Source organism: Thamnophis sirtalis, unplaced genomic scaffold (assembly GCF_051295495.1).
Source record: "Thamnophis sirtalis isolate CommonGarterSnake01/CBP01778 unplaced genomic scaffold, rThaSir2_p1.2 scaffold_7, whole genome shotgun sequence".
NCBI lineage: Eukaryota > Metazoa > Chordata > Lepidosauria > Squamata > Natricidae > Thamnophis > Thamnophis sirtalis.
In genome coordinates this window covers 65285519-65311238 of record NW_028261387.1, presented here as the reverse complement: position 1 = coordinate 65311238, position 25720 = coordinate 65285519, and the positions used below count along the sequence as shown (strand labels likewise).

Here is a 25720-nt window from a genome sequence, read left to right as displayed (position 1 = left end):
TTGCTATAAAAAAAAAAAATCTGTTGCCATAATTTATACTGAAATCACTTCCATGTTTGATTCCCATAAACCCCTACCCTTAAAGGGTGTTCAGAAACTTCCAAGTCTTTAGTAAAATCATAATAATATACTCTTACAGCCTCCACTTACCCTGTTTCCCTGAAAATAAGCCCTCCCCCAAAAATAAGCTCTCCCCAAAAATATTGCAACACAGCAGCAGCCATGAGGTGACCACACTCGCCGCCTCCTACAGCTCAAAAAATAATAAGGCCAAGTGCTTATTTCGGGGATCAAATGAAAATAAGATCCTGTCTTATTTTCGGGAAACCACAGTACATGTTGGCATCTCAAGACACTCGTGACTGAAGATGCTGTTCTATGTGCTCAATTGATCAATAATATCTGATCCAATTATTTCCATCAAATAATCTTTTAAGAGCAGTGTCCCCATGTAATGACCCCCACACTATAAAACAGAGATGGGCATCTTTTAGATGGCGGAAACTACACTTACTGAGAAAGAGGAGAACCTGAGAGTTATATGTCCCAAAGGTGCTTTTTAAAGAGCAACTGGACTTTCTTGTTTTTCTTTGAAGAAGAAGCTTCTTCAGCTGCAGAAGCTTCATCCAAGAAGCTTCTGTAGCTCTCTTCTTCAGTCAGAGCGGAAGAAGCTTCTTGGATAAGAAGCGGAATGTCTTCAAAGAAAAATCAGAAAGTCCAAGAATCTCCATAGACACTATGTTAAATCAATTTTTATTAAGATGGATGATTTATGAAATAATTCAAACCTATGCATTTTCAGTATTTGTGGGCTAAAACAGAAAATAAATACACATGCTTATAGCAGTAGACCAATGGCAAGATAATAGATAATAGATTAACAGAGTTGGAAGGGGCCTTGGAGGTCGTCTACGCCAACCCATGTAAGTTCTCCACAGGAAGTGGAGGAGAAACGGCCAAACTTTATTCCGGGATCTTCATCAGGGGCTGCTTTGCAAGGAAATATATGGAAGCTCTCTGAAACTGCAACCAGATCTGATAGAACAGTTTTGTAAGTTAGCAAGAGTGCTGAGTTGCAGGCGGTACGCCCCGTTCTGGTACGGTGCTCCAAAGGGCCTGCCCTCCCGAGCTCCTTACTGGTCTTTTAAGTCTTGGCGCTTCTGCGCATGCGTACAGTGCATACAGCACCTGCGTGATGCTCTGCTGAGAAGCTGGAGCATCACAGATGTTCACAGAGGCGGTAAGATGCGTGCACGTGCGCTACGCGCATCCATGTAGATGCCGCTGGGCCCGTTCCAACCGTACCAGTTGGAACGGGATCCGGAACCCACCACTGCTTAGCACATTTATTTTCGGAAGACATCCAAGAGCATGTACATCTTTCCTGAAAAATTGCCTCCCCTATCTTGGCCACAATATCTGCAACAATTCAAATGTGACATATGCAAGCAATTAGCAGGCAGGGTGTGGGGAAGGGAAAGGAACGATTGGCTTTTGATGTTGGGGGAGAAATACTAAACACAGGAATTGCATGCTTATAGAAGACCCCCCTCCCTGATAGAAAATCCCAGTGGTTTGAGTTAAGAAAATATACTTCAGAGCATAGTCATGTATTAATGGCTTAGTACTTCTGGGATTTTTGAGCCATCACAGCAAACACAGCATAAATTAAGAAGGCTTGGCTCCCATTAATTATACATCTAAAGATGGGTGCCAATGATTAAAGCAGGCTTTTAAAATTCCTGGAGTCAAAATCACACCATTGTGCTCCCAAAGGCAGTTCCAATAAACTTCTTAAAAACCCTGTGCTTAATAATAATGGATGAAGGCAACACAATTCAGAATTCAACAAGGTAATGGATATCTTAACACCCCTGAACTTTTTAACACTCTGGATGTATAACCCCACCAAAATCAGTAGGACATATAGAAAGTACAAATGAGAAAAATTATGTTTCAATTCTTATCTGATGAGAATATCCCACTAATAACAAACACCATTTAAATCCAATCTATCCAGAACAATATATTTGAAGTGGTATAACCATTCAATTACTCTTGTTATAGTGGTTTTCATGTGAATTAAAAAAGAATTGTAAGAAAATTGTTCCAGCAATGGGAAATATACTCATTCTGACAAAAAGAATAGGAATTTCAAATAAAATATAGAGGCTGGATAGTAGAATGGTTTGCTGGTTTGGCCTAGAAACCAGTTTGTAGCTTAGCATAATGCAACCATTTTTAAAAATAAATCTTACATTGTTAAGATTAATCCACTGATTAGGCATGAAAGTTGACAAGTGATTTTGGGACTCTCTCTCTCAACCCAATTCACCCCACAGGGTTGTTGTGGAGAAAATAGGAATCATGAGTATTTTATATGTTCACCATCTTGAGTTGAACAAAGTATATAAAAAGTGGGTTAAAAATATAACACCATAGTAATAATAATACAATAGGTTTAATCACAGTTTAATGATTGGATTTAGATAGCACATGATGCTTTGTATATAGGAATCCAAAACCAAATAAGCCACATTATGGTTTAATCTATTGTGTGAATCCAACCAATCAACAAGATAAGGCTCACAGAACCAGTAAAATCAACCTCCATGAGATGCAAAGCCACGTCCTTCATAAGTACATAGGTACTAAGTCCACAAGATCGAAACAAAGCATTTTTACAACACCCGAACAATAGCAATAGCATTTACTTATATACTGCTTCACAGTGCTTTACAGACCTCTCTAAGCAGTTTACAGAGTCCAACAAGCTGATGGAAACACTACAAGCCACAGTGTATATGCTTAATCATTTTATTGCAGTACTTGCCATAAAATAACAAATCTGGTATGCAGAAAATAGACTAGGTTACATCCTCAGGCTGCCAGGACAGCAATAAGGAGAGCTGAGAAGTTCACTGATATATGCATAAGTTCCCTGCCTTTGCAGTACTTGAAAGTTAGGTTTTCTCTCATCAGGATTATTGTGTGCTTTTGGTTTCTTGACAGCATGGCGAATTCAATTTTGTCTATTTAAGGACTGATGGACAGTTATTTCCACATGCCCTCTCCCCCCCCCTCATAGTTCTCAAGCTGCTTTGGAGTGCTAGGGACCCTTCTGGGACATATGTTCAGAAAAAGCACATTATGTACGTAGTTGAGCATAACCCATAAATTCTAGGACAAGAGGTATGGCCTATCTTCTCCCTAGCTGAAATTGTGTGTAGAAATCCAAGTCATACAGACATACTCACACCCAACCCTACAATAAAGCACTTTGATCTGCTACATGTCTGCATGTCATACAGCTGTCAAAAGGCACTTGAGGTCTAACAGAAGGAAATGACAACTGCCATGACAGTAAGCATATGATTTTCCTCTTCATCTTAGATAACTTTTAGAACGGTATAAAGGTAGTTTTTCAAAAGTTTATGCACTCTATTTCTGATTTAATGAATTCTGAATTCTCACATGAACTACAAATGCATGTACAAAATCACAGAAAGACAACATTTATATTATCTAGTCCAATTACCTGCTCAGCACACCAGACAGACAGACCTCCAACCTTGAAACCATCATCTTCATTAATCTGGAATAACTAAGTATCAAGCTATCTGACTGTAAACTGAGTAAAGTAATAAATAGCTTTTGGTCTGCAAGTTAGCTAGCCTTGCTTTTAAATGTTTTCATGAATTCAATTGCCTCACTATTTTCAGTAATATCAACTTTGTCTTTGACAGTTTGGTGACCTCAGCCAAACTGGTAAAATGATAGTAGTTTACTTGTCTTTTATGAAATCTAACTTTATAAGTATTGCCTACTCAAATTTGCCCAATCAACTATTCACAATTTCATATAGAAAATAAAATAAGTGTGCCAAAATGTCATAATATAATAAATTTTGGGCATCAATAAATAAATTCTACTCAATGAGTATATTAGAGACCGCCAGCAATTTTGTAATCCAGACAGCAAAAATTCTATGAAAATAAATAGTGCTGCCTCAAATGGGTAGGAAAATCACTTGAATTTGGTTTTCAGTTTTTTCACACACTTTCCAAGCAGCTTATTAAGAAACCAATATCTGAGGACAGAAGGCTATTCATCCTTGTACTTTAAAGAGGCTTATAAGGAAACACAAGTAAATCTGGAAAAATATGGTATATCAAGTTTTGAGCCAAAAATTCTGTGCCTATCATAGTACATTTCCTGAACTCCGACAAAGCTGAACTTGTACTGATTTGTATTAATGTTCATGATGTGACATCATTAGGTTTGTTTTCACAGATTTGCTGCCTCCACTAAAAGTAATTGATTATTTAAGGCAACCATAGGCTTGGCATGCTTTAATGAAGCTTTTAGGAAACCAGAGGTACACACTTCCCTGAGACTTATTCCAGCTGAATGTTGTTTCCCTGCTCCTTTCTAAAAGGAGCAAGAGACATGCAATAACTTTTACCTCATTTGATCATACAGTGATACTTCAAAAGGCTGCAATACATATATAAGCAGTTTAAACAGCATTGCAATTTATAGTTGACATTGCAATAAAAAGTTGATGCTTTCAACTTTTAATTTTAATATTCAAACTATTTCTGGAAAGTATCTGTCCACATTTGCAATCACCAAAAAGTTGGGTCATGTGATATGCTCAATATGATGGGCGGGGGGAGGGAGCTGGAACCGGTTCTAAATGGTACTGTAGATTTGTGGAACCTCTTCTATAGAAGAGGTTAGAACTGGCAAGAACCCACCTCTGGTACAGTCTATCTTTGCACTGAACAAATATCCCCAAATATAAAACATCACCAATTAAATAAAAAGGTATACCAAAGTAAAATAGAAGCAGACCAAGCAAAACAAAACATGACTGGCCCATAAAAAATAAGGACAAATATACTACCTTGATTAGCACCAGACATTGTGCAAAATGGCAGGGTTTTTATTTAATGTCCAATGTCAAGCCCAGAAGAAAACCAGAGCATTTCCTGGGAATATATTTCAGGGCACTAGCAAAAGAATTCTCACCAGATTCCAGGAGGGCACATAAAGAGGTTTTTTTTTTTTTTTTTTTTTTGATGACCAAGGAAGGACCTTGGTGTTTTGGAGAACATATCCTTTCATGCAAAAATTCCTAAACTGCTGAACTAACTTTTGCATCAGAGGCAGTAGAACATAGTAGTAGGTAAGCAAGCAATATTTAACACAGGGATGGCTTTAAATCAGTTGAAGGATAGAACTGTCCTCAAATTCAGCCGCAACCACCCCAACACAAACCTAAGTTTCACTTTTATGGTGTTCACAAATACATGATGAGGCATTCATGATGCAAATGACTATGTTTATCCCCAAAAAGGAAATAGAAGTTCTGAGATTGAACAACTACAGTGAACTCAATGAATTCTTGAAAGAAGTTAATATATGCCCCCTGCAAAGCACTTTTCATTTTATTCTCTGTATTCTCAGTTATCCAATCTGACTCTTCACTTTTTAAATTCCTAGATAGCATAAAGGAAAAATTAGGAAGGCTTTAAACCTTTCAATCAAGGTGGGATATTAGCAATGAATGAGAGGCTCCACAGAGAGTGATTCCAATATAGCAATTTGCAATGCATGACAATAGTACTTTCACTCTTTTTTAAAATTGCAAAATAGGCAGCAAGGGCAACGCTTTAGTAGGGCTGGCATGAGGTAGGGATTTCATTTATGTTAAATAATATACTCCAGAACTGCCTATGCAAGAAAAATTGGCTTTGGTAATTAGCGATCCTCTTGATCTGAAACAACATATTTTAAGTTTTAGACATGTTTTCACTCCCAGTAAGTAAGAAAAGTCCACTCTTTCCATACTATTTGTGTGACTGAGAAGGACGTACACTCAAACATATATATTGCAATAATTTTAGATAGTTCCCTCAAATATTTATATAGAATTGCTTGACTGCAGACAGGAGTATTTCCATCTCTTTCTTCCCTTCTAAACCATTCTAGTATGTAGTTTCTACAAAGGCCAAAAGATGCATACACATGCACACTTATATGTGTTTTCTCAACAGCACTAACATTTGCTCATATCATTGAATAGATTATTAGTATGGAGGGAAAAACATGGGCAGGATGAGAAACAAGACAGACCTTTTCTGCCTGCCCTAACATTCCAAGCTCCCTGCTCCTGGCTCCACAAAGTCTGATTCTGCAGCAGTGCTGGAAGTGATTAGTTTATGAAAAGACCAGCCCGCCCACCCAAGCACAGACGGACTGAGAGGGTCTCCTCTTACACCATCACCATGTGCCTTTCATTCCCTGCTAGAGAAACCCGAAAGGTTGTGGTTTTCACTTAAGACAGGAAACCAATAAAAAAGAGAAGAGTCAGGAGAGAAGAGACCAGAAGTCAGAAGAACGGCAAGATTTCTTCCAGACTGACCCAGGAAATATGAATTAATGTACAGCTTATTGGACAATTTTGACACATTACTATCCATTAGCCTATTCAGTGGGAACTAATGTTCTTTGCATTTCATCTTTCCCTCTCTGCTTTTATTCCATTACTCCCTCTTTTCCCATTTTTTCTTTCCTCATGGAGAATGGGCATTGCTAAATGCATTTCAAAATATCTCAGTGATTCTTCATTTCCTGTTTTAATTTTTATAATTTTAGACACATTTTGAAAGGAATGTATGTGAAACTATCTACCAAAAGAACTACAACTCCTAAAAAGTGGATTTCCCTTCCCTTATTGTCTAAATTCATAAGTTAAAACAGGAATAATTCTGAGTAGATAGATTTCAGTCAAGAGGCCAGAAGAGAATTCACAGCTACCGAATATGCTATACTAGGAAGTTTTTAAAAAATCCTTTGGGAAAGCAATGGCAAAACATTTTCAGACTGTTGAAAACTACATCATTTTGACCATCAAGGCAATAGGAGCCAGACTTGATTTGAGGGAAACTACCCTTTTTTATATTGAAATAACTATGGAGAACTACATCATTTGGCTGTACTTCTGTAAACACTTATTTCAAAATTGCAGATCAATTAATACAGTGGGAATTAGTGGTGAGATTAAAAAAAAAATACTACCAGTTCTGTGAGCATGGCTTAGTGGGTGTGGCATGGCTTGGTGGGTGTGGCAGGGGAAAGATATTGTAAAATCTTCATTCCCTCCCCACTCCGGGGTAAGGTTACTGCAAAACCCCCTCCTGATCAGCTGGGACTCAGGAGGCAGAGAATAGATGGGGGCGGGGCCAGTCAGAGGTGGTATTTACTGGTTCTCCGAACTACTTAAAATTTCTACTACCGGTTCTCCAGAACCGTGGCATGACAAAACCGCGCTCGTCAAAATCGTGGTGATAAAATCGCGGCGCTAAAGCCGCGACATCATCACTGCACGTCATCACCGCCGCGACAACAGCGCGGCAACAGAAGGGCGCTTTAAAACGGCGCCGCGGCAGAAAGCCGACTTCAATTAAGGTAAGCGTTAGGATTAGGTTTAGGGGTTTGTTTTAGGGTTTGTTTTAGGGTTTGTTTTAGGTTTAGGGTTAGGGTAGGGTTAGGTTTAGCGTTAGGGTTAGGTTTAGGGTACTGAGTGCTTGGGAATGCGCGAATTTGCCCTCCGCGATTATGTCATCGCGGTAGGGTCGCATTTTTCCTTAGCGCTTAGAACGGCGTGAATTAGTCTTCGTGCTTATGTCTCCGCGGATAAGAGCTTCGCGGATTTGTGGTGGAACCCTCCAGAACTGGTCGGAACCTGCTGAATACCACCTGTGGAATTATTTCTCAGCAGGTCAGAGAGTATGTCTATGCTTATATATGAAGGGTCTACAAATAGTTAGCCTACATAGTGTTAGGATATTGCTTTGAGCATAGCAATGAAAAAACAGGTAAGTTTGAAAAAAAGGATTGAGAGGCCAAAACTATAACCTTGAAGATTGTAGGATTCTCAGTATTCAAAGATGTATTTTAGATTAATTCCATCTTGATGAGGACAATTCACTTGTTGATTTTCCTTAACTGTGACCAGGTGAATTTTGCTTGCTATTTTAAACATCTCCATCTGCTCTACAGCTGCTACAGTTCTAGGCAAACACCTGGCTTTTCCCATTTACACACTGAGTATTTAAAAGAAATTGAGACTTAGCAGAAATGCAGACAATTTTACCTAGGTAGTAGCTGATTAGAAATAGACAATATGTCCTGCTTTAATATTTAGCATTTTAGCTATTTAGTTTTGGTACTGCAAAGTTTTCTTTAAGGACAAAAAAAAATACACCAACACAAAGACTGTTCTTATTTCACTGATTTGTATTGTCACTCAAGTCAATTGGTAAGACATATGAGATATGAATGTACTAAATAAGGAAAAATTAATTACCATGAAGCCCTTTGGAGGACCTAACTTTAGCCAAGTCACTGAAACAAATGAATAATTGAACACAACCTAAAGTTTTCACTTGAAGAATAAATGACCAGCTCAAATCATATTTTTGCATTATCATGTGAAGATATAATAATATCACACTAAGCTAAAATAATTCAACCCATATTACTGAGTAATTTTAAGTAAATGTCCCAATACTGTCCCATCATAAACACATATTCAAAAGAATAGAAGGATCTTCTTATAAACCATTCTTCAATTGTTTAAATCAAACACAGTTAAAAGACTAGCTTTGTATTCAAAAGATCCTGGATTTACTCCTTGGCATTTCAGGTTTGTTCTGAGAAAGATTCCAATCTTCACACCTGAAAAACCACAAACAGGCATTGTAAATGTAATAATGGCCTGACGTGGGACAAGCAACCATCTATGTACTTCATACATCAAAGCTTGAGATTTTCATGCATATAAATGCATATGGAACCAGACAGAATTACAGCGCTTGCTTCTTCTTTCCTTCCTCCTTCCTTCCCCCCATAAATTTCACACTTTCATACTGACTTTCGTGGGCAGCAATCTAAAAGTTCAGCTTCTTTTATCATGGACCCAACTAAAATGTTAAGGATTACTTTAATGGGTTCACACATCGTGTTTAGCCATAGCAATAATTCCTTACACTGACCAGAGGATTGTAGTAGACCAGCGATGGCAAATCTTTTTTGGCTCGCGTGCCATAAGGGGGGAGCACAGGGGGTCGTGCGTGGGCGTCCCACACCCATAATGCAACACGTGTGCATGCACGCATGAGAGGCGCTCCCCCCAATTTTTCTATGCTTTTTTCCTCCCCAGGCTCCAGAGGCTTTATAGAAGCCTGGGGAGGGCGAAAACAGCCTCCCCCCACAGAAGCCCTCCAGACGTTTCAGGGACCTTCAGGAGAGTTCTCTGAAGCCTCCAGAGGAGGGCTTAAACTGACCCTCCGAGCAAACCAGAAGTGACTTCCAGTTTGCTCGTAGGATCCTTTTTAATCCTCTGGAGGCTTCAACGACCCCATAGGGCTGTTTTTTTGCACCCTGGAGGCTTCAGGGAAGCTCCTGAAGCCTACGGAGGGCCTCCAGGAGGGAGGCTCTTTTTGCCCTCCCCAGGCTCCTAAAAAGCCTCTGGAGCCTGGAGAGGGTGAAAAATGTCTTTAAAAAAGGCTGAACTTAGCTGGCCAGCGCGCACATGCACCTTGTGTGCCCTGACAAGTCAACCAATCTCAGCTTATTTAATAAAACTTATTAAACAAGACTAGTTTTATTTACTAAATGACTCCTATGCCTACAAACATTCCAGAAGAGAATCAATGTTTTTAATTCTTTTGCACCTAGAAAAATCAAATATATATGCAGCTCAACTTCACATTATCTAAATACACAGACATCATATATTATGCTTTACTAGCTTCTTTTCTATTAAGTTACAATTATGTAAAGGTTATGGAACTATTAATGGTATAGGCATCTGCTACAAGTCATAGTGATGAAAAATTGCAAAACATATGTAACATCAGAATGCAAATCTAGTCTTTTATAGTTGTACCCTGTCACCTGTAGCAAGTAAAATGGTTTGTGCTGCAACTATGCATCACACTGTTGCACCTCCCTTCTCCTCCCTGCCCCACAGAAATTTATGCTAAATAGAAACTCAGCTCTGTGGTACCCATCACACTTTTAGTAGCACATCCAATGCCTAGCTACACATTTTCCCCTACATATATTCTCTAAACAAAACAGTAACAAAAACAAGAAGCTCAAGGCCATTGGGCTTGTTAGGATTGAAGCACCAGTGCCCAGCACAAATGGATAAAACTTGTGGAAGGGATTTTTTAAAAAAAACCAGATACTCCAACAAACCATGATTTTCTAACATTTCTAAATACAATCATACATGATAAAAAATAACAGGATATACAGTAGGTTATATTTTTCCACCGAACACCCTTAAATAATGCCTATCTTGTCTCAGGATTTCAAAACTATCTTTCTGAGACTACAAACTGCTTCCAAACAAGGTACTCTATTTGGTCACCAGCCAAGAATAAACTGCTCAACCAGGCAAGCAGTCGATAAACTGTAGAAAAATTCATTGGGGGGGGGGGGTGTCACATACAAGTAAGAGTGTGCATAAACCTTTGGAATAATTTATAAGATCTTTATTGCTTCTTTGACATCTCAGAACTAGAATCTGAGGCAGAAACAATCAATGGCTAAGAAAGAGCCGTACCCTCAACCAACTTTAGGCAATGCCATTAAATTAAAAATCTGGATACGGCTGCATAGAAGAATCAATTATGGCAGAAAATTTGTCCAGTAGGAAATGGACTACTATAATAACAGGATTCATTGCATATAGACCAAAAAACAACTGACAGATGATAATAACTTTATCAGTACCAACCTAGGGTGCAGCTGATCTAATGAATTCGATACAAAAGGCTCCATGTGCTGTTTCTAATTACGGTTTCGATTTTTCAAAGAATTTATTGAGCTTTTATGTTTTTCACAAAATTAGAATTTAAATATAGTGAAAAACAAGTAGCAACTTACTGAGTCACTATTATACAAGAGTAGCATTGCCCTAATTAAAAGGCACTGCAGCCAAAAAGGGAGCCAGATCTATAGCAGTGGGCAGAAAAAGTGAGAAAGAGAGGAGAGCTATGTTGCTGGAATTGCCATTAACATGCTTGATTCATCATATCTCGTTTCAATATAAAGTTAATAAATTGGTATGCTAAAAATGTAAGTTAATTGGAACAGGCTTCCATAATGCTCCTTTAACAAACCTACTTACTTTATCACTTATCTCAAAGCAAAGCCCCTCTCCCCCATTCCCTCACCTCTCCAAATACTTGTGTGTCTTCCAGTATAGCAGTAGCTTTACAAAAAGAACATCAAAAAGGGAAGAAGCCCTGAATTTATGCAGATAGGCACCCTTCTCAATAAGACGCACCATTATTTAATGCTGTTTTAAGAGGCAAACTTGCTCCCCAGGAAAATGTACAGCCTAATACAGCCTATTTTCTATCAGTGTATTCAATTTCTTTCCTTGAAGCCACTGACAAACATTTTCATTAATTATAACTTGCTGAATTTAGTTTGGCAGTAAAATCAAAGGAGGAGGAGGAGGGGAGATCATCATATGTGAATACTGCAGATTCTTATTGTTTGCCTGGCTCGGTATACTTCCAGACTTTCTGGATAAAAGCAGTGACTTGTACATGGCCTTGTTAAAAACTTAAAAACTGACACACGCTGAGTGTGTTAGCCAGTATGTCAGGAGAACATGTGGCAGCTCCAGGAGGCCTAAGGCAAAAGCCGACTGCCTACAAAGAAGTTCAACAGCTTGATCTCATCTTCCTCCCTACAGTTCCCAGCAAAAGATGGTTAACATTTAGCTATATTAATGCTGATGTTTCTGTACCTCCAAAGGAAACTGGATGCAGGAGGAGCCTTTTTTACCTTTTCATAAGAGCCCTGGGGCTCTTTCAGATGTAGCAGACATAAACAAAAATAGGAAGGCTTTGTTAGATATTTTCCTTAAAGATTACTAGCTTTATCACATACTGGATGAGATTACTATAACCCCAAGTATGAGGATTAAAAGAAGCACTTGTTTGTTCTTTCAGCCTAGTAAGTGATCTCTATAATGAAGAAAATTAGATTAATCTCTATCAAAAACTGTCATACCTGGTCTGTAAAACTCCAGTCATCCATTAGATGCCAGGAGAATCCATCATCCATTAATCCTGCATTAAATCTGTGGGAATACAGTGGCACCAAATCACCAGTCTCATTCCAAAAGCAAAAGAACATCCAACATTGAGACCTGTAATTAGGGATATCATGTTTGCACTGCAAAAACCCCAGATGACTACTACATAACAGCAATCTGTGCCTTTTGCCTGCCACCTAATGTGTATCTGGAGTTTTGCAACCCGTACCATGAGATGTGAAAACAGTAAGACAAATGTTTCATCTGAATCCAAGTCGAAGTGTTTCTATACGGAGCTACAGACTGAGTTAGAGGGATAAAGCTATGAAACTTTAGATCCGAGATATCCTGTAAGCCATATCTAGGATGACTAAATATTTTTGGGATATATAGCTGTGGAGCATAGCCTACAACATCATGTTACATAATACAGAATAGCAGGGGAGATCTTTTTTTAAAAAAAAAAAGTGGATAAACTAATACTATAGGTGTAGAGTTTTTGAAATATCAAATCCAATATTTAATGTATGACACACTTGCATCACATACTGATGTAGGAATACTAAGGTGCACATTCATCTAAATAGCTATACAGCAGTTGACTTGAAGTGTTTGCAGGCCCTAAACCAAGTTTCCATAAGGCTCTACAGTATTTTAAGCCTTTTAAAAATTCCTAATTTTGACATCTCTCGGTGATCTTTAAAAGTGTTATTTCAATGCCAAGTAGATTTTACTGGTAAGCAGCCAGCAGGACATATTACATAGTTTCTATTTTGCTAAACCCATCCCTCTAGCATTAAAGGATTTGCCAATAAATATAATTTTCATAAAATATATTTCAGACATTTAAGAAATATTCCAAACACAGAACACATGTCCCCATTAGAAATAAAGATGGTTTCAAATGGTGCCATAGCATGAACATTGTCTTCCTTTGAATTATGAAATTTAATTTTCTCTAAGATAGTCTTCTGATAAGTGAAAATAACAAAGGTATATCTCAAAAGAATCCAGAGAGGTACACTTCTCCTGCAGTGAGTTACACCAATAGTATAGAAATCCACTTTATTAGAGTCTGACTTTTTTGTAAAACAGGACTTGTTTTACACATTTCTTACATGGCTTATGCCATGGGTCTTCAAACTATAGCCTGCCGAAGGCATTAATCCCGCCTACATCGGCTCGCCCACCCTTCAGCGAGCGCAGGAAGTTCAGGACTTACCTTTGCAAGCCCTGCAGGCTGGAACTGAAAGGGAAGGCCAACAATTTTGGCTTGCAAAGACATTCTGGACGTGGGGGAGGTGAAAAACGGGGTGCACAGAAGCCCTAGGAAGCCAAAAAATGGGTGAAAACTGTCCGTTTACGGCCAGAAAATAAGCCATTTTTGCCTGTTTTTGGCATGCAGAATGCTTCTGGAGGTGGGGAGTGAAAAACGGGATGCACAGGCACCCCAGACCAAAAAAATGGTGAAAACGGCCCGTTGTTCACCTCCCCCACCTCCAGAATATAGATAGAGATTGATAGACAGAGAGGGGGGGAGGGAGAGGGAGACAGAAAGACAGAGGGGGGAGACAGAGAGAGAAAGAGAAAAAGAGAGAGAGATTTCTCAAGCTCCTTGGGGCTGAAAAGAACTGCAAAACTGAGTTTCCTGAAGTGGACCACTAGACTCCTAAACAACTGAAAAAAATAATCTAGTAAAAAGAAAAGGAAACCAAAAGAGCAACATGCAAACACCCCCAGGTGCAAAACAAATTAAAGTTTAATTTGGGTGCATTATTCAATAGACTGTTAAATTGGCTATGCCCACCTAGCCACGCCCACCCAGTCACATGACCACCTAGCTACGCCCACCCACCCGGTCCAGCTCTCCAACAGTCTGAGGTACCCTGAACTGGCCCCGTTTAAAAAGTTTGAGGACCCCTAGCTATGCTATGCACAATTCATTTTGTTTTTTAAGGAATCTGGTGGATAGATAGATAAGATAGATAAGAAGATAGATGATAGATAGATAGATAGATAGATAGATAGATAGATAGATAGATAGATAGATAGATAGATAGATAGATAGATAATAGACAGACAGACACACACACACACACACACACACACCAAGGATCATGTTTTGCTTAAGACAAATTTGTTGTTCAGCACATGGCCAAACTCACACAATAAATTAACTATTTGGCAGCCACTGAACTAGTTCTGGAGCCAAACCAATTAAGTCTTTAATGTGATCCCAATTTCCTTTTTCTGAGGAAAAAGAAAAAAGAAATGGAGGGGAGAAAAGGAGGGGAGGGGGTCAGTAAGAAAATCCCCCTTTGCTTTATAAATCCTTGCCAATCATCCCAGATAAACCTATCACCCACAGCTCTCAGATTTGCATTAGCACTCCTAAGCTCAAAGATGAGGCTACAGCTGAACACACATGGTGTTCAGTGTGTCTGACTCCTGCCATGTGTTTTCTATAGCTTCGACATTCAATCATTTAAAAAATATTTACAGAGCTTTGCCTTTAATCAAAAAAACATGGCTAAAGATAAAGCAAGCTTAGTGCAAGTTACTGTTTCTGTTACTGAAATGCCAGAAAAGGCAGTGATGTCATCAGATAAATTTAGCTTCTAACCCTGGAAAGTTTTATATGCCTTATGCTCCATGTTAATAACTGAAGAGGGACAAGACTCTTAGGGAGTCAAAGTACAGGAAACACAGAAAAGTTATTCTGAGAAAATGACAGCCAAAAGAAAATATTAACGTAATTGCTCTAAGAGTGATAAAGAAATTAAAGGACTGAAGAAAAACTAATTCCACTATTGCTTGCTCTTTAAAACAAAAACAAAAAAACAAAAGCATACAGTAATTCAGTTTGCATGGGGTGATACAATTATTTCTATCCAAGAGTTAAGAAGGCCCAATTTTGCTTCAATGATGTTATATCATTAAGTATTGAAGGCTATTTGCTTGGATATTTAAAGATCTCTACATAATAAAGGACTGAAGTCAATTGTTTAGAAAAAGGAATTATCTAGAATATTTCCTACTCAATAGACCAATCCTCTTTCTCTTATAAAGGAGATCAGCTTAATTAATGCAAAGCTAAGTTTAAATTACTGAATGTAATGACTTGAGTACAGTATTTTTCATTCGAAAGTTGTTGGGGGCAATATGCTGACTCTAAACTGCTTAGAGAGGGCTGTAAAGCACTGTAAAGGAGTATATAAGTCTAAGTGCTTTGCTATTTCATATGTGGTAGAATGGTTTCCTATATGGAGACTGATGAAAGAAATACAACAGACTTTCTACATGACTGTAGCTCTTTTAATCATTCTTTTAGTAAAGTTTAAAAATCAGTCCCATAACTGACAACAGCAAGAACAACAAAGTATCTCATATCAACTATTAATGCATAAATCTCCAATATTCGGAAATAGTGATGATTCAAAGCTTAGTTCAAATATCATAGCTTGTTCCGATGTAGTTTAATTTCAGAGTAGTCTGTTGTAAACCATAGTTTAGGACTTAGCATGTTTGAACATAGCCAATTGCAGCTGAAACAAAACCATGGTTAGGCCATACTTACCGAAAAATCTGACTTTACCCAGTAATATGAAAAATAGAAATCTTTTTATAAGATACATCAGCTACAAATAAGAAATGGATTTGTTCTTAAGAACATGAGCATAAAAAAGAGCAAAAAGAAACACTAATGATTTATAGATGTGTCAGAACACACATGCAGCTTAAACAAAGTCCAAACTTTAAATTATTCTGCTGAGATCATTACTGACATTTAAATAAATAACATGATTCTTCAGTGGTGTTATTTCAAATGAATTAAAGATGAAGTAAAAAGTAAATGACACTAAGTATTTACTTTAGTTAGCTTCTTATGAAGGAACCGGCAAAGGAATGGAAAATATTAAAATTCTAAAACATTTGATCTGGCATCTTGTGAGATAATCTTATGATGGCAATTTCAAAACCAGAATGATTGTTCCTCATTGAGCTCTTTCTAAAAGTTCAACTCCAGTCACAGCTATTTAATGAGGGTAGAAGCAACAAGTAAATCATGCTCAAGGAAAGATCAACAACATTCTTCCATCCTGGATTAGGAATTTTCTGAATTTAAATAATAGAGTTCAATGGCAGAAGTATCTAGCAAAAAGAAACAAGATGACCAGTGAACTGAATGAAAGAAACTCAACAATAGATTCAGCAGTCATGTCTTTTTTCAGACTCATAAGTGAATAAATATTTAAGCATTCATAAAATATATTTTGAATTTGGATTCAGTTCCAAAAATTTATACATATTTCAAGAAGTAAACTAGGACTTGACTAAAGAAAGACAAGAAAACAAACCTGTGGAGAAAAAAAACAACTGATGACTACTGGTCATAATTATTAAGTATTACTTCTGCAGAGCAATCTAAAGAGGAAAGCGCTATTACTTTCATATACTGATATGGACTTCCCATAGGTCTGTCCTATCTACCTACCCACCTACCTACCCACCCATCCATCCAATTTATATGGTCACCCATGTATCCAGGAAGCTCTGGACGTGAAGGATTACATTTTAAAAAAAACAACTAAACTGCACTGAGCCTCAGTAAAACCACAAATTATAAGATACATGCACTCATGCTGGGATTCCAACTAATAGAACAGAATAACACAATTGGAAGGGACTTTGAAGGTCTTCTAGTCCAAAGCCCCTGCTCAGGCAAGAAGCCCTACACCACTTCAGATAAATGGTTATCCAATCTTTAAAACTTCCAGTGTTGTAGCACCCACAACTTGTGGAGGCAAGTTATTCCAATGATTAATCATTCTAACTGTCAGGAAATTTCTCCTTAGTTCTAGGTTGCTTCTCTCCTTGATTAGTTTATATCCATTGCTTCTTGTCCTGCCGTCAGGGGCTTCGGAGAATAGCTTGACTCCCTCTTCTAATATCCCACCCACACTGTCTGGAAGAAACGAACACTGGATTAAATTGGTCTTTGGGCCAATTGATACCTTTCTGTGTGTATTTTTGTTCTTGCATAATAGATTATATCTCTAATTAACAAAATTTATTATCCCATTGTGGCTATAGCTATCAGTTTAGTTAACTTTCAAAATAATATTGATCAAAGTTTATTGAAAAAAAGGATATATACATCTACAACAAAATGCATTGGAAATTAAAAAATTAAAAACCCTGAATGAAAAAAACAAAAAAAATGTACTGGAAATCAATTGTTAGAGGCTAATACCTACACTGTGGTAGGTATAACCTTCTTGATGATCTTGGCTTGCGAGTTAAGCATGGTCAAGTCAATTCAGAATGTAAAGCTAGGAGTACAAACCAAAACCAGGAAATCAAAATGTATTTCAGAAGAAAGCAATGACAGACTACTTATATTCTGTTGCCAAAAAAATTACACTGGTGTCGCCATGAAATCAAGAGTCAGACTTGCCTAGGAGTTTTGAATTTACATTTTAAACACATGGCTTTCCTTAATATCCGCTTTACTTTTATTTCCACCTGCGTCTTTCCAAAGCTACTAGGTTGCTCATTTTTTTCTTATTATAAATAATAATAATCTGAAAAGACCAGAACAAAAGGGCCTTATAATATCCCAATTTAATTTTACAATTAGAATATTTTACCAAATGCTAAATCACCAATTTCAAGTTAGACAATGAAGCAGAATAATTATGAAATATTGCCTAAATATTAGGCAATAAAATTGTCTAGTATTAAAAGCATATACAAATAACATATTCCTACACTGTACCAGTAATATCATGAGATGACCTATTTGCTAAAGGCTTGACTATTAATTAAACAGTAATGGAGAAAGTGGACAGGCCTGATTAGTTTCACACTAAACTCAATTTGCCCATAAATTAATTTGCCAATTTGCCATTACTCTTGTTGTTGGTTGTGAATAGTAAATTGCAATCCATTTAATAAAATGGAATTTAATAAAAAGCATTTAATAAAATAGACAAAATCCATACCTGCACATGACTTGCTTTAGAAAGTTAATCTGAACTACAGCAAAACTTTTTTCACCATCCAAAGGTTAAAACAGCAGAATCCAATCAATCTTGAGCGGTATCCAAAATATCTATTAATGTACATTATCTAATGCTTTTCTGTATAGCTGGGATGTCTTAAAAGACTAACATACTTATTTTCACATAAGCTTTCACAGATCAGATGCATGGAGTACAGAACTGGGATGGGGATATTATTATATATGTAAACATCTGTTGGGGAAGATTCCCACAGCTGTGTCAAATCTTTTCTATGGTCTTGCCAAAAAAACAACTTGGACATGTCCATGAAGTCATCAGTAATAGAATTTGGCTCAAAGGAGATTTACTATTTATTACCTACTGTGACTATCCAGAGGCATTTTGGCTGGCTGTTGTTGGAAACAAGGAATAGGGTTAAATGGACTTTGGTCTGATCCAGCAAAGCAAATTATATGTTGTTAAGAGCTGTCTGGCAGCACTCACAAATGGATAATTATGTCAGAACTAATACTAAGAAAGCCTCAGTTCCAGGAACAGGAAGGTACCACTGGGATGCATCAATATGAATCTTGATGCCCCCAGGATGATAATGAAATACAGATACTGATTTTTTTCTTCTATGTATTTCCCTGCACTAATTTGGCAATCATTATTAGTTTTCCAATCTGAGATATTCACAGGTACAGAAAAAGTTTAAACACAGTATGCAAATATTACAAACATGCAAGTGTTCCTTTTATTTGCTTTTATGCTCAAACAATTGGATAAAAGAATCCTATAGTATTAGCCTTCAATAAAGGAAAACAAAACATGCCAACCTTCAAGAATCTAAAGTAAATTCTTATTCAATTGCCAGGCAAACAAACTTTGCACAACCATCACAAAGAGAAACAGTTTTTATTTACTCTCATTGGGTCTTTTATCAATGGTAGAAGGATTTTTAGGTTGATTTCAAGCCCAGAGGCAGTAACTTTTTAAGCCAGCTATATCACATGAGCTATGACTATAGTCATTCACATGACTATAATGAATATTCAAGTATTAAAGGAAAACTACTTAAATACTCTTGAACCTTTATTGTCATCTATAGAGAGGACTTTTCTTTATAACTATCAATAGTAAGCAGTCAAAGTGGAACAGAGAATAGAATGCTGGATGTAGATTTGAGCAATCCAGCTTTAATTTATTGCATAGATCAGAAACCCATTTGGTAACTATGTGTCTATCATATTTTTTCTCAATTGACTTTAGTACAATTAAGATCAACTGCAAATCTAGGATTCTCAAAGGAAAATTACAATACAAATAAAGTAACTCTTTCATTAAAATCTAACAAAATTCTCTATTTGATCCCCCATGGGAGTATATTTCATTTGTGAAAGATTTATGGCAGCATTATACTACTACTGCTAATCATAATTAACAAAATCACAATAGTCACTTGTCAAAAGGACTAGAGAGTAGGCAAGCCTCAAATGACTTGTCTTTTTTAATACCAAAAAATACTTTTGAAGTTACATTAACAAAGATGGAGGTAATATCTAGGAAATGGAAAGTGTTTCAAATCAGTCTCTTGTCTCCAATTTCTTCAGAAGTTAGATTACTAACCACAGAAATGGTATTTAATCAAATATTTCTAAGCTTTCAGTCACTGAACCATGAAAAAAGGATACAAAAGTTTTAAATAAAAATAAAGCTATTATGAAAATTATTACTGTAATAGGAAAATAATATAGAAATATTAGTTAGTTTAAAATATCCTCTTTGGGGGGAGGTGAGAAGATAGGAATACTGGACAAAAAAGGACACTTTTACAATGCCACAAGCAACAAGAATGGGAACATTTCTACAGATGTTGGGAAACCCTAACAAAAGGGAGGGACCAATAGATGTGGCTTCATTTAAAAGAAAATAGGATGCAAAAAGCCAAGATGTGTGTGTTTTGAACTTTCAGGAGAGTATATAAGAAGTGCCAGAGGGAGAACTGTGTTACTTTATTGCATCAAAGAAAGAATTTAGTGCATATCCCAAATGCAAGCAGATTTGACGATGCATTTATGGATGCATGACGTGTTACATGAAATTGGCAGATCATGACATGTATGAATGATGTAGTTAAGGAGAGGAACAGAGAATTAATCAATGGGACTAAATTTACCTAAATGCTTGGAATTGTAATTGTTTTTAACAATACAATTTCATTGCTTAAATGTACAAAAAAGGCAAACACAGTGCCCATTCAAAAGAGCTGTCATAGACAATATTAATTAGTTCTATACTTCTTAACATCTGTAGTGAGGAAAGATGGTCAATGGTCATCTAACTGAACAGAAACACACCTGCTGATAAATTCTATTTAGGAATTTCATGTCAAAAAAAGAGATACTTGTATGTAACTTTGTACTGAATCCTCATAATGGCATATTAAGTAGTTTTTTTTTAATGAAACTCTTATCCTTTTGGTCGTAACAAAATAAACTTTAAGTTTAAAGCAGAAAATATTCAATTTCTTATTCCAAAGAGTTGTCTCAATTTTAAAATAGGTTGTTTGTACCTGTCTGGAAGTATTTTAAACTCAAAATCAAGCTGTTTTTGAAATATTTTTAAAATGGGTCAGAAAGTCAAATATAGTACTACAATGTCTCTGTATTCTTAATAGTTTTTAGAACAAATGGGCATATACTACAATGTAGGGCAGGGATGAGCTGTTCTTCAGCACAACCTTTCATATAACCATGACTTAAGTGCATTGGAGAATCACTTGAAGAACCCTGTCCACTAAAGGAAATTGAAGGAAGGAAGTACTACTGATATGCAAGTTAGAAAAAAATAAAAGGAAAAGGGGAAAAAACACCAAATCACTGATACATGGGAAGTGGATCTTACAAAATATACAGGTAAGTTAATTGCTATGTTCAGGAAGTAAATCAAGGTAAATAGTGATAACAAAATTATAGGGTAACATTTATCTGAGAACTTTTCTAGAATTAAAATGTAAAATCCCTAATTATCTAATAAAGGTCAACTAGGAATAGTCACTAAACTAGGAAAAGCAACAAATGTAATGCTAGTTTTTAAAATTAATTAAATATATATATAAATGGGGCAGATCAACATGTATTCTGGAAAAACTAGGGAAGATGTCTGTACTCACAAAGACAACCTTTGCTAAAGAATGTAATGCAAAACATGGTTTTGCCAATGTATGCCTAATTAACCTTTTCGAGTGTTGAGTATAATATATGTTTGGAATCATCCAAATCTTGGACTTTTAAAGACTTCTGATAAAGACTCCCACATTCTAAGCAAATTTAATAACCTTGGGAAATACCTAAGAAGTATGCTATTGGTATTTGGGGATCAAAAATTGACTCATAAATAGAGTGCAGTAATAGGAAGCAGAAACCAAGATTACTTATCAAACTGGTATAGGAATTAAGTCTGAGCAAAGTTCTCAGTTGTGCAAGGAGTAACAAAAAATCTCTAAGAATTTAGTAAATGGGAAAATGAGCATTACTGCAGGAAGCAGTATATATATGGTATCCATCTGAAATGTCATGCATAATGGGAGAACAATCTCTCACACATGTTAGTGGAATAAGGAAAATGATCCTAGGATAAAATGGGCTGTATACCAAACATCTAGCCTATATATGCCTATTCCACACTGGCAAACATATATGGGAAATCAGTAGAAAATTATATTTTTAGAAAACCACTAGTATCATAATACTTTTATTTAACTTCAGTTAGTAGTATTTGAATTACATTGCAATTCTGGCCACATCAAAAAAAAATCTCTTAAATATGCTGATGATTCATGTTAAAATAAAGCATAGAAGTAAAATTAAATACAGAATTAAAATGTAAAATGTAACAATGGCCATCATTTTGGCACATTGAAAGGTTAAATCTATAAAAGATAGTGCTAGCAATTGCTAATAATCATAATAGCTCAGTATCACTCACATTATTGAAGGTATTGTGCTTTTCAATGTAGCTACCAGATTGCTACTCCTCCCATATTTTACTTATGTATTACTCAAAAACATGTGGTTAGCCCCTGTGTAATGCTGAACTGTACAGACCTTTGGTTTGATCTAGCAAGGATTCTCTAATGTTCTGTATATTTCTAGATTATTGGGCTGCAACACAGGTATTGCAGTCTTTTACCTTTTTCATAAAATGCAAACATAATTGTGAATCCAATTATAACATGGTATACTGAATATGTATTTATGCAGTTTTCCAGGCCAAACTTAAATTTCTGAAATTGACATGTTATATATTGCAAGATCAAGTAATGACAGCTTTTTCAGTTCATAAGGCAATCTTTGTATCAGATGAATATACTACTGGCACAAGAAAGCCAATATCGCCCATATTTGAGGGATATATGTGGGGCTATTCTGCTAACACTTAATGAGTAAATTCAGCATTGTTTCAAAAGTAACATCCAATCTAAACTGCAGGATTATTGATACTTGATGTATTATGACCTTGTTCTTTGCTGCCTTTAGAGTTCTGCCTTAAAATGCAACATACAAACTTCTGAATTGAACAAATAAAATTAGCAAAATAGTTCACTATTTTGATTCTCTGTCTTGCATAAATAAAAAATGCTGTCTCAGAGTACTACAAAGGATTGTGACACTATTGTGTTGCAAGATCAAAACTTTGGTATAAATCATTTTTCTTTAGCCAGGCATCTTCCAACAATCTTAAGCTACAAAATTCATCATCCTCAACCAGTTGGCAACATGAACAGCTTTGAACACTGAATGATTCCAGGTTATAATGCTGGAATAAATCATACTATGGAACAATAATGAATACATTTTACAATCATTTGAGCATATTAAAGATTACTTAATATAAGATGATTAACAAGTTTGTTTTTAAAATAAATATTAAAGCTACCTGGGTTGAATAGTACAATAGTACACACTCTCCTCCCTTCAAAAAACACATTAATTTTTCTTTATACTATGGTTTCACTGGAAATTCTAATCTATGGTACTAATAAAGAATTAGTAATAGCCCGACTTCTGCTGGATTTATGTACAATCCAACTTAAAATATGGTCATTTATTCATGATTTATTTTCCATTCTTAAAATGTACAAAAATTCATAACTTCCCTCCACTGAGAAAATAGCATGGAAAAAGATAAATTTGAAACATACACCCACACACCACACAATGCCATGGTTAAAGGGGAAACATTTAAATCTAAATCTGAGGACAGCAATGTTGTTAAAGCTTCAATATGCTATCATTCTCAAAAAACAAGATGGGAATATTTAAGGTCACATTTACCTGAGTTGTTCAAAACTAGTAACACTGGACCCAACAGCAAGATTTCTCTAATGGAAATGAAGAATGTTTAATGTTTCAAGGCATTCCTAATAGTGATCTCTGTTCCAAAAGGAATAAAGGTCTGTAATGCTAATGCAAATGCTTCCTACATATTTATTTAATAAAGCTGATTGTTCCACAAAGCAGGCATCCTTTTACTATTCCCAGCACTATTGGGGAGAAACAACTGCAGAGTTATTTAACTGTCAGAGTGAAAAACGCAGGGTCAATGCCTGGTATACATTTTAGCAAATCAGTTCTAAATATCAGTTCTTCATTGACCTAATTTCCTTCTGATTTCAAAATGCTGTCACAGAAACATATATACCAGCACAATCCAAAATATTAGGCAACCCAATCTATAGACAAAAGAAGACAATAAAGACTTCTACAAAAATTGTTCTTGGTGAAAGAATGAAGGAGGAAAGGTTTCCTCGGATGAGAAGTACCAAAAAGCAAAACCCTAAATGGGTTTGCAGAAAATAAGAAACTACCATTTAGAAGCGGCTGCCACTTACCTGATACAAACTGGGTCTTACAGACCAGACTTCCCTAACTAAATAGCTCCCAGATGTGTTGGACTACAAGGCCCATTATCCTTAGTTGAGGATGGACACCTCCACAGGCCACCAAGTTGGGAAAAGGCTGTTAACAAATGAACGTGGAAACTATTCGGAAGGCAGGGGAGGGAAGAAGTCACAAGAGAAGGGGGTGGGGGAGACGAAAAGAGAAGGTCCAGGAGTAAGGAAAGATACGCAACGTTATTCCAACCACAGAGGTAAAGGAAAAGTGGGAAGCGGGGAGTGAAACCCAAGGCTGGGTAGAATCGCAACAGAGGAGCGAAGGTGCGCGTACATTGCCTGGGGAATGCCAGATGGAGACAAGCACCTCAAGCCTGCCGCAGCCACGTCTACGGAGAATTAAGCCCCTTCCTGGGACTGCAGCCTTCCAAGCCTCTACAGAGCTCGGCGTCGCTCTGGCTTGCGGTCCTAAGGACGTGAGAAGCGCTAAGTGAGAGGATGAGCAGAGGAGAGGTGGACGGGAAGGGGTCAAGAAAGGAGGCAGCATCGCTACTAAAGCGGAGGAGGATCTTACACTGAGAAGCTCCCGGAATGCCCACCATCGCTGATCCGGGCACGGACTTCTTCCTTTTGTTTCGTCCTCTCCCAGCCGAGCCGACGGACGCGAGCGCCAGCAAGAAAGCAGCGACGCTCCCGGCCCCGCGCTAGGCCTTTGCCTAGACCCCGCCCCCTCCCGTGACGCCACTTTACTCCTCCCACCGCAGTGTGTCTCGAGGGGGAGCGGTTGGAATTGCGCTATGGCAGGTTTTTTTTTGGGGGGGGGAAGGTGGGGTGTTTAAGGAGAGGTTTCGCAGCGGCAAAAGGGGCGAGGGATTCATATCCCTGGACCCACATTTTGTTCTCAGGAGTTTGGTTGTCTTGAGTTCAGTGGAACTTTCCTCCTCAGGAAGGATTACGAACTTTAGGTCTTTCTAGTAGAAATTAACTTCTAAGACGGCCATTGAAAGCTAAATGTTTAATATTTTATTACTGGTTATGCTTTTGACTATTTAATGTTCTGTTATTTTTAACTTATAAATAAATTTGCCAAAAAACAAATTAACAAACACAACAGGTTGGGACTTGGTTAGTGCTTGGATAGGAGACCACAAGGAAATATCAGGATTGTTGGCTAGACTGGAAATAGGTGGGGGGGGAGGGATAGGCAAACTAAAACCACAGGTCCACAAAGTCAGCAGGACTACGGCTTGACTCCGAGGACTACCCCTGTTATTTCTTTATTTCTGCCTCTGTTCCTCTATCGATCTTATCGTTCCACTGGTTTTCCATTGTTATAAGGGAAAATGTAAAAAGTTAGGTTGATCTTTAAAATATATCACCAAACTTTGTCATAAAGGTTAACCATGTTTATTATCACAAGCTTTTGCAGATAACAAGCCATGAGATAGATGCCTGAACAGAGTTCAGGGAAAAGAATATATAAACAACTGCTGTTATATGAAAAAGTTTTCTCCCTTCCCTTAATTCCCAATAGTAGGGAATTATTGAAATTCAATCCCCTTCTGAAAGTCACCGTCTTTGAAATGATAATAGAATTCTGCTTTATTATGGTTACTTACAGTATACAGTACAGCATTGTTTTAAAAATATGACAAAAATACTGATTGGGTATGAAATTGATAT

At 37.0% G+C, this 25720-nt stretch overlaps 1 protein-coding gene across 2 annotated transcripts in view; it reads right to left on the bottom strand.

The window, feature by feature from the left end:
• The window catches only part of CBFA2T2 (CBFA2/RUNX1 partner transcriptional co-repressor 2), an 82470-nt gene extending 57722 nt beyond the window's left edge, over window positions 1-24748 (bottom strand). For both annotated transcript variants that reach the window (XM_014068266.2, XM_014068267.2), the window contains exon 1: window positions 24612-24748. In XM_014068266.2, coding sequence (XP_013923741.2) covers window positions 24612-24639 — 28 coding nt within the window. In that variant the 5' untranslated portion in view covers window positions 24640-24748. The remainder of the gene's footprint in view (window positions 1-24611) is intronic.
• Between the last annotated feature and the right edge of the window lie 972 nt (window positions 24749-25720).